The sequence below is a fragment of the Varroa jacobsoni genome, unplaced genomic scaffold, assembly GCF_002532875.2.
Source record: "Varroa jacobsoni isolate VJ856 unplaced genomic scaffold, vjacob_1.0 scaffold_505, whole genome shotgun sequence".
NCBI classification, from domain to species: Eukaryota; Metazoa; Arthropoda; class Arachnida; order Mesostigmata; family Varroidae; genus Varroa; species Varroa jacobsoni.
The window spans coordinates 21024-36595 of NW_019213407.1; the positions used below are offsets into that span (position 1 = coordinate 21024).

Below are 15572 nucleotides of genomic sequence, written 5' to 3' on the forward strand. Positions count from 1 at the left end.
TTGACTTATTCAATCAGTTATTGAAATCAGATCTCAGATCAGAGAAAGAACGCCTCTTTCCATTCATACATTTTAAAAATAAGAATAATTTTTTTCCAGAAGAGCATCGTTATCAGTGTCTATAAAGTGATGCCATTCGGCCTTTTCTGCCTTCGGACATTTGCACGGAACGTGGTCAAGAGTTGTCAAGCCTTCCGTTTCCTGTTGAACAGATGCATAGGTGATCACAATAACCTTTATTAATTGAGTAACCATTTCGTCCTGTCTAAATATTTGGGATAGGAAACAGCAAGACAGCCGCGCCGTAGTCGTCCACCGTAGCACGAGACAGATATATTGTCAGTGCTGGAAATCTGGGTGCTACGTTATTTAGGCCGCTGCTTTGCATGTGAATCTATTAGCGATTTGCTATTAAGGCCATAGCAGTTCAGTCCATTACATGAGAACGGCGCCGTTTTGCCACAAACAACGACAGGAGGGCAATCGTTACGGATCGATGGTTCATGCACCAGCGTAAAACTAGCTTTTTAAGAATACCCATCGCTCGCCAGACGAAGTACGACACTTTTGCGTGCCATGGTCGTGCGATAAGAAGCATTCAGGTCAACGTACATATCTATGACTTTGCACGGTGAATAATATGTATCGGTCGGTAAACACCGTTCAACTGTGTTTGCTATATATGCAGGGGACAATTTTCTACTGACCTCGACGAGAGCCTTGTATACTCGTAGAAATCTACCTGCCTTAGAAGAGACAGCTGCCTCAAAGAAAAAAATATTATAATAGATTTTCTTATGTTCAGGATAAATTGGTGTGGAAATAAATGATATTCGTGTTTACTACTAATGATAACCACACGAAAGTTAGAGGTAAGTTGCATTTTTGCTTATGTATGCGACACTGGGAATACACCGCGCGGTTTCGTCGCAGATATAAACAGGTCTCATGATGCCGACAACTGAAATCCACTTTAGCATAGAAGAACGTTCGTTTTAACTTGAGATGATTTCTGGTTCTGTAGCAGTCCTTGAGTCAACACGCTTATCATATGGCGGGGACCGATTATAATCGACGATTAATATACGCTCACTCGCTTATATCTGAAACGTGGCCGAGATCTTATCAAAAAATTATCGCTTGTATTTACGCTGTCTATGTGCGGGTACGATCTGAAGTTACTTTCGCTAGTTTAGAAGCACTTTCTAATAAACTGCGTAAAGATTAACTGTCAACAAGAAGATGGAACACGGTAACGTTGCTTTCTTATCTGGTCGCCAATCGACAAACATCCAGCTCTATCTTGAACTACTACGTATGTGTATACCAGAGTAGGTCAAACAATTGGTCACAAGTAGGGGTAAATGAACAGCTATGACATCATAGCAACTGTATGCTTCATTTGAGGCCTCTGGGAACGTCAAGGATCACACTCGAAACATATGTATAAATATACTTTTGTTCGCGGATAACTCCTAAGACGCCAAGCAAGCGATAGATATAGACGGGCTATTTTTGTCTAGCAGATAAAATTTGTCAAGTTCATTCGCCTTCGGGTCTTCTCCGTTGAGTTTCGCCTGCGGAACTTTTCTATTTCCTTTGTATCTTTTTCTGCTAATAGGTCGGAGCCTAACGCGAATAGCTTTTGCTCTAGCGCCTACCACTATTTGGCTTGTCGCCGTCTACATTCCGACAACAAGTGAGTCATGTAAAGCGTTGAAAAACTTGTTCTTTGTTCTGCATTAACTTACTTCTCTCATTCCGCGGTGCGAATATGCCCACGAGGGCATCGGGCAAATCCATCTAACGCGATTGATCCAGCTGATGAGGTTCGACATAGCAATTTGCGGTTTATTAATACAGAAGCAGTGCAACGCAAAACGCACAGTATATGTACAGTCACACTTATAATCACCACAGAAACGAAGCTGAAGGTAACAAAACTCAAATCAGGTTCTTTATAATTTCCACAAACCGAGTCAGGGCATCTCCTTCAGTTTACTGGTACCCATTCGTTGGACGTTTCACCGTGACCCACGAGGAATATGGTCTATAACACGCTTATTGTTACGGATAACAATTTTAGCCAACATTTTAGTGGTTGGCTTGGCTGACTGGCGTTGATGTCAACTCATATGACTATGGAGCACTGAAAAAGACGAGCGAGTCTGTATATATCTAGTTGTTAGAGTACAAATAATCCGTCTTTGCGCCTGTGCGTGAAGTTTACAACTGGTTTATGATACGACGCACGAGTACGAACCTCCTTTAACTAGAGATACTGTTGGGTGCTATTAAAGTTAAGATGAAAGGGCGACGGTAGTTGATCATCTAGCAGATTCATCTAGCTAGATTCGGGTGGTTATAACAATAGCTTTTTAGGATAGTGATATTTCAACTGATGCACCTGCATAGCTTACTACTTGACATGACGGCGCACCCTAGCCACCGAAGCGCAATGCAATAAACCCTTGTACACATACTAACGGAACGTCATTCAGGAAAACATTGGGAGCATCTGAGGCTGACTGAAAGGTATGCCAAGGATTGTACAACCTGAAAAAGGACTACCGACTCACTTAACTATGGAAGACTTAATTAATGCTACTTGGACGGTGCCAATGCTATCTGTCGAACTCGAGTCGCGAGAATCTGCCGCTAAAAATTCTAAGATTTTAAAACCCTATATGTTATCCTCGTTTGGTAAAAATAAAAAATCCCGTATGCTGTCAGATTAGAAATTACGAAGCAACTACTATCATACGATTCGCATTTCCATTTTCGTAGTCTCCCTAAGCCACAACCGAAATAAGTAAGTTAAAATTGCGTCTATATTACAAAAAATCGACTATTTCAAGGCCGATGTGTCTTTTTTGGTGATAATCCATCGGTATTCAAGCTGTGTGGCTGAAATGGACGTTAAAGCTGAAAACAAGCATAACTTAAAGTTAACTAGGAAAAATGTAGTCCAGCAGACATATGCTTTAACTTAACAAACATCGTCAAGCATGGGCAATTCTTCTTAGAGATAACGTAGAAATGGTTTGATGTCTTCAACCTATTCTAATAATTCATCTTAAATAATTGTTTTCAGAGAATTTTTCTTGTTTTTTTTTCAAAATGGTCGCCTGGATAGAAACGCATATTGATGTACAAAACGAGTGAATCTTCTGATTGTTTGAAACAACATCGAAGTTAATTTAATATTTCGTAGGGTAGCCTCAAGCATATGCGACGAACCACTACCCTATTAAAGATACAATCGACGTAAATATGTTCAATTGGAAAATATATTTCATAGGGTCATATTTGAGGTAAAATAAAGTAGTCATATTCTAGCAAACCTATCTGATAATTGCTGTTTATACTAGGTCTCTGTTTGCCATGTATAACGTATAGGCATATTGATTATGCCCCCCCGCTGCGCGCCCCACTATGAATCATAAGAGGCAAGTTAATATAGATAAAAAATCAAAGCAAATTATACGAGCTAAATAAGCTGTAATTGTATACCGCTGTTGTGTCCTAATTCATCGTACAAACCGTGGTCTCCTTTATACTCCGAACAAATCCTAAAAGAAAAGCTATCACGGAGTAGCTAACAAGTACTCTAAAATGTGCTTAGTTTGCTCCTATGCCGGATATGAGCTAACCTAAATTTCGGAACGATAGGCCATGCACTAAAAATATAATATTTAAACTACTGGAACTGTTATGATATTGCTTGAAAAGCTAATAGCCCCAACATGTTCCGACCCAAAAACCTTATCACTTAATCCTACGTTACAGTACTCGAGCTTTGCCCATTTTATTGCACGTATTGCGCACCCACAGTAACATTATTGAGTCTACACTTTAATAGACAGAAACTAGCATGCGAGATACGAGTATTCCAACAAGGCAGCAGCTTCTAAATAGTCAATGTACCTCATTATAAACATTCCCCTGTAAACGAGAGACTGACATGTATGTGATTTCCAACCTTGACGAAAACAAAAATCATATTAAAACGTGATCCCATGGCCATTATTATGCATAGCAAACTGGGCCAGTCAACCATGACCCAGAAAGAGTTACGCGTGATGATTATGGGTTTAAGCCCGATGGGTCGATTTTGCAATTGAGTCATCTCATGCGAACGATATTCTTATTTTATTCTTTCACTCTTCATGTTCGATTCTGTTATGAACACATATGTGCTCATACGTTTACGCACACAATTTCTTTATGGAATAAAAGTATTTTTGTATAATAGTTTCAGTGTATTTTGGAAGGATTCATGTCCTGTGCATGAGCAACTGACACCTATGTAAACCTCGAGCTGTATGATATTTCCTTGCAGCAATCGCCTTTACTCTGACGCAGGTGTTACACGTATGTCCTTGCAGGGCTCCAATTTACTCGTGAAACATTGTTTAGGCAGCAAAAAAGTAACCTGAGAAGAGGGCAAGGAACTTGAGTTTTCCTTTGTCGGCGTCTCATATCATATGCGGCACAGCTCCATCCCCTAGCGGCCTTTCATTTCGCCCCACGTCGCTAGCCGGCTTTCACGAATCTGCTATCTCTTTACCGCTGTCCATCTTTAGAACTTCCCACCATTTTCGAGAGAAGAATTGGTGCCTTTTCTCTCAGGCATTCCATTTCCTTCATCTGCCCTCACCCAGAAAGACCACGTGCTTTTCCTGTACTTTAACGCGATGCAACAGGGTACCACATAGACTACCATTTCAATTTTCGATGATGGCTTTAACAACATCAAAAAGAGGAGATTTCGTCCAGTTCCTCTCGTTTGTATGTCAGGTTCATGGAGCAATTACGACACGCTGGACCCACCCAGCGAACATGTTTCAATATTTGAATAGTCATTTTGTCAAATCAAATAGCAATGATAGGGACGCACGGTGTGATCAGAGTTAGTTCACAGCTGAACGAATGGCCTGAAAACCAAGCAATACGTTGAATATGAAAATTGTTAAACAGTTGTCTAATATGCACATAGGTTATGTAGCATTATTATCAGTACAAACATCTGTATTTGTTTGCCACTCTTCATCTTGTTGACTTAGCCTGCCGGTTCAGCTAGTTGCTGTGAATGCACTACGCGCGACCACTTTGTCAGCCTAGGGTATAACTAACGTTCGTGGAACCGTTGTTTTTACTTCTACTGCTGCCTCTATCGCTCCCGACGGAGCTTAACAGGGGCAGAACGACGATGCTGTCGGAGTATCGGTGAGGCATAGAGAAGATATTTGCATTTCTGCATAGCGGTATGTCCGTGTGTGTGTGTGTGCGCCCGTGTATATCTATATCCATCTTTGTTGAAGTATGAAGGGAGCCACCTGCATGTACGTACCTGCGAATAAAAAGAGGTTCAGATCATGAACTGCCTTTCTGCTGTTTTCCATTCAATGTCTCGGTCATCACCCAAGAGCAGAGGGTCCCGCAACCGCTTCGCTGTGAGCGTAAGTTTGGTGGCGAGTCGCTGCGAGGCCGCCACCGTCGTGCAGCGGCGCTGTGTTCCCTTCCTCTTACAACCTTCACCCTGTTGAGGAGTGTTTCGCAGACACGATTATAGGGCCTGGAGGAGGCCGGGGGATTACCAGGAGAGGGGTAAGGCTAATCCGTGCGGTCTGAGGGGTTTTGGGCCACAGACTTGACGTGGTCGCCCCCTTTTCCGGTTAGTGGGGAGAAGAAGGGTAGCAGAGGTGAGTCTCGCATGCGTCAATGGGCAGTTCGCGGGTTAAGCAGAGAAGGGGAATACGGCTGGCGGTAGTTGGGGCCTGGGAATCTCGGAAGTGCGGAGAAAAACAGCATGCTTCTCTAGCTCCGGTCTCAGCAGCTCCGAGAGGCCGACCATCACCACCGCTGCCGCTGCCGCCGCCGCCGCTACTACAATCGACCGACGCTACAGCTGCAGCTGGCGGCGAACGAACAACCGCCTATACTCCTGCGTTCTCCTCTTCCCCAGTCCCGGCGCGGAGCCCCTTGGCTGCGTACACTGGTGGTAAAGGTTCCTTCCCGCTAGTTCAGTTCGCTCTCGACGTACTGCCAGAAAGCTAACCGAGTAGACACAGAGGCCGGCCTCAAACGATACAATCTACGGCAGCAGAACCTGTCTGAGCCAGAACACCAGCTCAGGCTACCCCAACAATCGCTCGTGGGTGGCATGAATCACGCATCGCCATAGCCCCCTATTACAGAACATCAGTTTTAAGAGCGGCTTATTTCGTTTGAAAAATGAAAACAGTCTGATCCACGACTTCTATGCTTTACCTTCTTTTTCTGCTCAGAGCTACCACCCGACCCCGCGTGTCTTCGTCTTGCCGCCGATGCGGAATCTTCTTGTCGTTTTAGAGTTCCTTTCAAACTCGCCGCAAAGTCTACGAAACTTTACTTAAGTATATCTTTAGCAGATTGAAGTATCAATCATCGTAACAGCGGACATCAAGTCAAGTGCCTAAATTATGCTACGCTTAATTTGAACATGTAGTTTAGGAGCGAGGGGCAAAACTGAGTTGTGAGATGGCGTTCACGTCGTTATAAACAAAGCCGAAATATAGGCTTCATCGTTAAGTACCGACTGACTAATCATTAGACGGCACGGAATGGGCGACTAGTCGTTACAGCGACCCCAAACTAAAGACAATGCGAAGATACTATATTGGCTTCTGTTGCTATCACAACCAGAACATAGTACATTTCATCGGTTGAGGATCATCGTCGTGCAAATTGGACAGCTACCCCAATCGCCCATCACCTAGGCAGCTCTACATGTGTGTTGTGAAAAGCCAAGAATATCGCCGGCCGTTTCACCGTGACGTTAACAAAACACTGGGCACAGAAGTGTGCCTAGAGTTTTGTCACGCTTGATCCAGTTGAACTGAAGTTGAATCGTATCTATTCACTATCGTATTTATGGAAAATAAGTCACAGTAAGCGTTAATCTAATCGGAATGTGTTTACTATCGCAAACGAGGTTCTAGTGAAAAGCTAATTAACTTCATCGGTAAGAAGCATATCGCTATATTGTGCTAAAAGTGGAACCGGTGGAACGGGTTCATCCCTGGAACTTCGATTCGCATCAATTGGCCATCCGCAATAGTTATTGTTTGGAGTAGGCAACACCGTACGTCGCGAACTTCAACATCACGCAGGGCTATGTTACAATATGTTGGCTTAATCATCGCCATTATTTTATCCTCCTGCGTTTCGGACTCTGCTAAATGTTTCTGCCTACATTTGTTACCGTTATTGTGCGACGTAAATTGTTATTACCCTCAACCAGAGCGTTACTTTCCATTAGCGCGTATTGTTACATCGTTTAACTACATTGCTAAGCCAAGTAGCAAGAGCAAGGCACAAATTGTTTAAGTTTCTAAACTACAACAGTACAGAAGCCTTTAGCCGTGGAGACTAACTTGATTGATTATATCAGTTATCACTGTCTGGTAGATGCAAAAAATCTGTTAGTCCTGTTGGTGGCCAAGGCTCAAGTCGACGCGTACCAGGATAAACCGGCCTCTTACCACCAGTCTTTTCGCAGAACTATTTCAAGTTGATGTGCAACATACGCTGTAGCAGCGATAAGGAACGGTTATTCGCTAAGCGCTAAATTCAACACTTCCTAATAAGCAGGTTCCTGCTGAAGTTCCGAGGACAACAGCTGACGCATAAAAAATCCCTAGCTACGCTTTATTACTTCAAACCTTACCTTGGTCTTGCCTGCTAACGATGACGTAAGGACTTCTCTTGGTTCCTGCAGCATCTTTTGCTGACGTCTCTGATTTTTCGACAACTTGGACCCACTGATAATATTATGGTGTTTTTGCTATATCTATCTCGACCAGTTGGCTCCTTTAAACGATTTGTTAAGGGTTTGATGCTGAACTAGTGAAAGTACCTATACTTTACTGCGCTATTATATTATTGCAGTCGATCATTAATCGGCTTAGCAATCGTAACACGAAGTAACCGTGCTGGTTGTTCACAGCCGAACATCGTGGTTTGTGCATAATGAAATCTAGCGCGAAGGTTGGTAGCTAGCTGCGCCGCCTACAACTTAGTTCCGGACTTACCCAGAACTTAATTTCTCTCAGTCGAATGAGTTGTCAATTAAAAAAAACCGACCGTCCCGTGACCGCATAAGGGGTATGTCACCTTATAGCTTTTCATTTATCTTTACTCATTGTAACTGGACCCTGGACTGGAGAAGTTCAAAATTGGGTCCGTCGTAGCGGAAACGCGCAAGTATTGCACCAGCCTTGAAAGTAGATTCGTTAATGAAACAACGGTGTAAAAAATATTTATAAAGGACACAAAAGAAAACACGAAAACGTCGGGTTTATCTGATGAGGGCCCAACAAAACAAGTCGCACAGAAGCGACACGTTAAGCCAAGCCAGCTTACTAACATAATTCAACAACTTAAAGCAGAGACTGTAGAAGACCAGACGAATGACGAAAGTCAAATGAATGGACGTTAGAAAACAGGTGGCGTAGAGCCTTTCTTTTACATATTATAGCCTGTGGGTCAGCTGTTCTTTTTTTTTCCGATTTCCTGGCGGTATCCCAGATAGAAACCCGATCAAATACGTACAAATTGGCTAAAGCCGCGCCTGCTGACGAGGCATTCAACGCGGTCCCTCGGAGGCGGTAGTTGACGAAACGAGATTATTATTATGTCCTGAGAAACATCCCATACATATCCAATCAGCTAGTCCCCAGCACAGGTCCCTTTCGCAAGGTAACACAGCAGCAATGACAACAACGTCAACAACCTCTGTTGTTTCTCGCTTCTTGTTACGTGCACGGCAAATACAATAAAGCATGCATCCATCATGTTGCCAGATCTGATCGCTCCGAGAGAAAACGCAGAACCAGCAAGAGACAAAGTGGAGCCCAATCGTTTGTGTTCTCTACCATATTGGTAGCAGTAACCACAACGACGGCAAAGGAGCAAGATTACCTAATTTGTTCATATAACTATGGACACTCATTGTTAGTGTCAATGATTTGCATGGGAATTAGAGTATGTAGCCGCCATTATCATACGACCCTCAAATGACGTGATAAGATGCGCGGTTCCGGTACAGACGAAGCAAGTATCTGTGGGTTTTGGGACACTTTTGTGGGAATTATTTTCTAAAGATCCGACAATAAACCGAAACCTGTTCATATCGAAGGATCAAAGAGCAGTCGACAGAAGATTGATTCGGAAAAAAAGAGCTACTAACAAGGGAAAATAATAGCAAGAACCAAATGAAGCACAATCATAACGTGTTAAAGCACGGTATACCACTAATGTAACACGCCATGCACTACTGTATACATGTAAAGGTTATGATATAGGCCGCGTCCAGTGGGGAAAATTCCACTGCTACTGAAAGTGAGTTTAGGCTGCATCAGTCGAGCAGCAATCAGTCGGTATGAGCTCGAAGAAAAAGCTGTTGAAACTAATTGTGATATTTTACTCCATAGTGAACACTTTCGTCGGTTTCGCTCTAGTGCTATTGTCTGTGGCGTTTGTCAGCACAGGATATACATATCTACAGCCGCGAGGTAAATAGATGAAATAGCTGTTCTCTAGTTGATAGACAAGATAAAGATACTGAACAAGGTTAAAACGACGAGGCAAATCTGCCTAGCGTTCCGCTCCTGGTATCCTACTCCACACATTCCCTCGTGCCTGACTCAGTCCTTTGTGATGTCAACTAAAAAGGTGGAAAAAGCCTCTTGTATCAGTGCTTCTATCAGTTTCCGTATGAGTCAGTAGTTGGTGTTCCTCAAAAGAAAATCTTCCCTGTTTCTTTTGGTACAATGAATGCCTGCGACCGCCCCCACCATTGCCTCCCGTCATTATCCTGTCTCTTTTAATATTTTCTTCTTATCAAACCATTTCTGTTACTTCAGACCCCACCAACTGCAACAGCTTAGCTTAGTTTCTATTCGGTCCTTCCTCCATCGAACGTCCGAAAAGTCACTCACCGCTACCAGCCCTTCCAGCCAAATCATCCAGATACACTGCTACACATGACGCTTTACAACCAGCCGGTGAAAACGGAAAAAACTATGGAAATGGGCAGGTTTATATGTACCTGGAGATACAGTTAGTTGTATATATGTATAAAAAGAGAGTCGAGAAATACGAGGATTTCCTGGAGCCCGTTGCCAGCGGAAGGGACGGTCGGAAGGGTGCTCCAGTCTGCCATTAGAGCTGCCAAACGGCATTCAGTGATACTCCACATGCGCCGCATGGCATCGACCATTGCTGTACTACACCAGCGTTTCGTCCGCATCATTCCGCTCAACAGCAGTCTATCTGAAGGTACGAAGTTCAGGGCCAACGGTTAAAGTTGAGTCAAAAAGAGCACTATTCTAGTGGAAAGAAGGTATGAAGAAACTGCAGAACAAAAGTAAATAGAAATGTATTCTCTAGGATTGTTATTGCCTTTTCAATCCGCTACTATCTTCTATCTTTCAGCGCTCTCGGCTCTCCTATAGCTTTTTTTTTTCCATTCAATATATCTTTAGTCTTTTTCTCCCTGAAAAAGTCCTGTATCCGTACGTATACTAAAAACTATTCTATTTGAGCGCGTTGCACCCTGCAGCGCTTGCTCTTTTCATCGCTAAGTCCCTCCCTCGAATACTTTCGCACAATTTTTACACGCATAAGCACGCATGGGCACGTACCCTGCTCAAGCATGATCCCGTATTTTTCACGATACATTTTTGCTGTCCTTGTCTTCCCGATTTTTTTCAACAGTTCGCCTGCTAGGTGTCATTTAGATGACACATCCATTCATCCGATCCCGTCTCGTCCAGTTGTCTTTTTATCTGAATGCTCTGTTAAAACTATTAGATTTATCAAAGTTCTAGCTTCTAGTATCCAAATAGATAAAAAGACGCTAGAAGAATTTGTTATGTATGTATAATCTATATGTATATTCCTATATTTCTGCTTTTCTTTTGCTTTCCTTCTTTTGCCTTTGCATTGGATATATTTTCGGCTTTGCCGTTCCTGCGGATCAAGTTTTCCCGTCCGTATTTTCTCTTTGTCTCACGTCCAATTTTCGACGATCTACGCTTTGTCAATTCGTCGATTCGTTTCTACTTCTGCCGCAATCCTCAACGGCCGTCAATTATCCCTGCCACATAACTGCCTGAATTAAACCTATTCCGATCCCGTCTTTAGAGAAGACCGCTCTACTCTATATGCTGTCATTCGGAACGACAGTGTGCGGACTTTTCTCCTCAATCGCCGGTATCCTAGGCTTTCTCGGCGCTGTCTGTCGAGTACCTTGTCTTTTGGCATTGACCGCTATGCTCCTATTGTTTCCGCTCGCTGCCAGCATCTACATATCGAACAAGGAGACGGACACGCTTCGTATGTCGGTAAGTATATATTATTAACCGGAAATAGTATTTGTGTATGTGTATTTAAGTGTTTGTTTCTAGAAAAGAGAGAAAAGAGCTCCACCGTCGACGCTTTTAAATCATCGGTATCATAACGGACCAGTCAGTCCGTTAAAATACGAGGACGACATCCATTGGGGCTATTTCTACTGCCTGCCACCAATTCGAATGAACACAACTAGACAAATTAGACGCTCGCGTCCTCATCCGTCTATAGAAGAAGCGAGGGAAAAGTAGGAGTCTACTATCAGTCAGCTGCTAATGCTGCCGTTACTGTTCCCCCTATGAGCATTTAGACAAGGTCTCTAATGATAGGCTGTACGAATGGCCGACGTCCACTACTGATCCTCCGGTTGGATTAAACGAAACCATGAGGAGAAAACAGAATAGGTCGGAGGTAGACTATAGTTGACTTGAAGACAGGAAGTCGACTCAGCAGATTTTTTTCTCATGAGAAGATAAGAGCAGTCTAAGGGGGACCCGAAAGACCTGCGCAACCCAAGCAGGGTCCTAACTTAGGTTTCTGCAGCAATTAGTTTCACTCCGCTAGTGATTCGTGGCGTTTGCTGGTGCCGTAGCAACAGCCGCTGCCGACGCCCTAAATTGCACTCGTAGATCATACCCCTGCAACGCTTGGATCGCATTTGTCCAACAAAGTCCCTTTGGGTTGTCCGTAGTCCAACTCTAATTTGAATTTGCTGTCGTTCTTACGGATCGAATTAGGTACGCGATCAAATCTCGGAGATATTTCTGGAGAACTACGGCATACAGGAACACATCACAATGACTGTAGACTTTATACAGTCGAGTCTGCGTTGCTGCGGCGTTGACGGGCCTGCCGACTGGGCCGACGCATTGTACAATACCGGCAAGTATTTCACGAAAGGTATTCGTTGGTTTGTATTGGTTTTTTAAAATCGCACATGACGGCCATGACGTAGGGTCCGCCAACAGCCATTTCTGCGCCATGAATAAAGGCAAACGACCACTAGAACTTACATACAACTGTCAGCTAGACGTTCTAGTGCGCTAACTTCTCTACCTAGCTTTCGCAGTTGCTGTACGATATGCGACGATTCCATTAGTGTGAAAACGGATTTAATGCTACATCTACTACCGTTACAACTAGCATTACTGCTCTTAGGAAGGTTTCTGTACTACTCTTTTTCGTTCAGCTAACAAAGTCACGTTTTTCTGCGCGTGACCTGATGTATGTTACAATCCGAACGATGTGGCGCCGAACGGCCGTATCGTTCATGTCGTCCCCGGAAACAGGCCCAAGAAAAGCCGCTGTCAAGGTTTCGGCGAGTCCTAACTTGCAGAGCCCCCTCACATCATGACACGCCTTCAATATACTCTTTTCCTGTTCATAGACCCAGTTTACGCTAAAAGCATTATCGAGGAAGAAGCCGCTGGTTGTTTATTTTCCCGACTTTTGTCTTCATGTCTATCTGCTGTCGTTCTCAGTGACTGTGTCATCTAAATCACCACTTTCAGGAAACGTGTCCCGTCACGTAGAGGCAGACTATTTGATACCGAAATCGTGTTGCCGCTTCAAGAAACGTTGCACCTTTGCACGAAACATCAACATTGCCAAGAATTTCACTCCGCGAAAAGGTATCTTCAGAGAAGGCTGTGCAACCCTTATTGATGGCCACATGCAGATGGTACTCGAACAGGCGGAGATCATCCTTCTGGGCGACGCCGCAATGGACGTGTTTGGCATTTTGTGTATTTGGTTACTTTTCGTTGTGGTGCGACACGACCTCGCCAAAGAGCAAAGCGAAAGCCCCAGAACCAACGTATAGTTCATCGTATATACATATTATAATAATATATATATACATATACATAAAAAGCACATTCCATACTCTATATGCTAACGTATACACACTGTGCACATGCGTACGTATGTATATCACTTCCAAAGTAACACAACGAGAGTCTATTGAGTGACAACACGATATCGAAAAAATTATCACAATTTGTTAAGACTAAAGAACAGCCACAATATAGCAACACATATATGTATACTTACACTCCTTATACATACGCAGTAATCTGAAAATATTTACCGCAGCCTAAATATTCTTGCAGTGGCCTATAAGTTGTTTCGACGGGCCTATTTATATGTGTGCACTTACTTAGAAGTAAAATTACATCATTTACCCATGTGTACATATAGTACGCGATACGAGATTGCAACAATAAAACAGACCGTTGTAATTGCTGGAAGTGAAATCACAGTGTAATCTTGCATATCTAGCGTACGAAAATCGACAAGCCAAAGCATCATATTGTGTCTCTAAAACTAATCTAAAATCACCGCTAATTAGCTCATCATACCGAATAAAACTAGAAGACTACATAGAAACAATACTGTCATATTGTCGACAGCATAGATGGAACGAAGGGTCGAACCTATCAGTCTTAGGCCACACCTGACCAATTGCTAATGAGCAATAAAAAAGGTCCGTATGAGAATGCGGTAATGACTATGCAGCCCCCCGTAAATATACCTCACAGCTGTTTCGCCTCGGCCGCGCGCGCGCGTTCTTGCACGTTAATAATTACTAGACGATAACAACTGGGCAAATATGGCGGCGACTGCCATCGTAACTTATTACACAGTTACCGCTGACGTATTACAAGACGTCGCTATGACTATCTACTACTGCATCATTCAACTAGCGCTCCGCAAATCTCTCTTTCTCCCGCTTTTTTCGCTTTACTCCTCTTTTCTTTCTTTTGACTTTTCCTATTTCCACGTAAATATATGCGTCCTTTATTTGGCAATGACCTAGCACCCTAAGACCTCCCGTCAACCGTCAACGTCCATGAATAGGACAATCGGTAAAAACAGACAACGAAAAAGGCAAATAGCCGTAGGTCGAGAAAAGGGGCGCAAGACAAATGACTACAACATCGTGTGGGATACAGAAAAGCAAAGCAAGACAGTCCAGACCAGCGACGCTGCTCGATTAGGTTTAAGCGGGTGATGGCCAGGACAGGTCATCAGCATGCGTTCGTCGACGTTTATCACCGATCGCCGCCGCCGGCATCAATACTCAGTCCCATCTGAGCCCACTACCAAACCTCATTGATTCAGCGACCATGGTAGGACCACTGAACCACTGAGGAAGGCACAGCGGTTTGTTTTACTGCGTGAGGACACCTCAGAGAAAGCTTAACTCTTCAGCAGGATAACTAATTAAGCTTTCCTTAACTAATCAAGCTGCCAAAGAACAGCGTCGGACGCATGGAGATCTGAAGCGGTAATTTCGATGACGCTACGAAATTGAATTTCTATCCAAGCTGATGCAGCAACCATCATCGATATTCTTGCTGAAACGTGCACATTTACGGTAACGTATCTCTAAACAGGAGTCAAACAGAAAAAAAGGCGAGCGACAAAAATGTGAATGAGCTCATTGTAGCTGATACCTTGCAATAGTTAACTGCGTAGCCTGTTGCAAAGTCGAGGCCGTGCGTAGGCCCTGTTATGCATAGGCTGAATGCAAAGCGACCGTGTAAGCCTGTGTAATTTCACAAACGTACAGAGCATGTATCTTTGGAATCTATCGCCAGCCATTGATGGCCTAAGCGCGTCCGTGTCAACGGTAGTAATAGCATCCGACGAGAAACAGCAGAAGCTTATATAGTATTTTTTATAACAACGACGGCAGCAAAAGTTTGCTAAGCGTCGTCTGTATATGAATCGGTAGTGGTACTAGAAGAGCTTTTTTGTGCAGGGGGCAATAGACGGCACCAATATTACCCCGGGTTCTGAGAACCCCTCATATAAGTGGCCTGCACCGCTCGAACAAAGCCGCTTCGCGTGGGAGAAAAGCTGTAAAGAGAAGGGAGCAAAGCCATCTGAGAAAAGCACAGCCAGAGGGGACAGCTCAGTCATTCGGCAACGACCAGCTGACAAGCATGCATAAGCGAATATACAATGGGATCTCTCGATCGATTGAATTGCCGGCGTCTACTTGCGATGTTTCTTCGTTTGACGAATGTCTAGACTGTTGTTTCTTTTTCTGGCAGCTGCTGTATATGTGGCTTTTGCAGACTGCTCTATTATCGTACTTCACGACTCTATTCAGAACATCGGTCACGAGGACCGTTTATGCATACTGAGTACCAGGTAGCAAAGCGACA

General features: G+C 43.6%; 2 protein-coding genes across 5 annotated transcripts in view; one reads left to right on the forward strand and one right to left on the reverse strand.

Annotated features, from left to right (window-relative positions):
* Positions 1-4088: 4088 nt before the first annotated feature.
* Positions 4089-15572, reverse strand: part of LOC111260998 (uncharacterized) — a 144373-nt gene continuing 132889 nt past the window's right edge. The window contains exon 4 of the transcript XR_002680704.2: positions 4089-4937. The gene's annotated coding sequence lies outside the window, so the exon portion shown is untranslated. The remainder of the gene's footprint in view (positions 4938-15572) is intronic.
* LOC111261001 (tetraspanin-36) lies at positions 5993-13652 on the forward strand. Of its 4 annotated transcripts, XM_022834159.2 has the most exons (5): positions 9477-9557; positions 9909-10323; positions 11191-11390; positions 12135-12279; positions 12909-13652. In XM_022834159.2, exons 2-5 carry the CDS (start codon positions 10242-10244, stop codon positions 13217-13219), a joined length of 738 nt encoding a protein of 245 aa, XP_022689894.1. In that variant the 5' UTR covers positions 9477-9557; positions 9909-10241; the 3' UTR covers positions 13220-13652. The 4 variants fall into 4 exon arrangements, with proteins under 4 accessions (XP_022689893.1, XP_022689897.1, XP_022689894.1 ...); XM_022834158.2 differs by lacking the exon at positions 9909-10323 and having other exon boundaries at positions 5993-9557; XM_022834162.2 differs by lacking the exon at positions 9909-10323 and having other exon boundaries at positions 9475-9557; positions 11029-11390.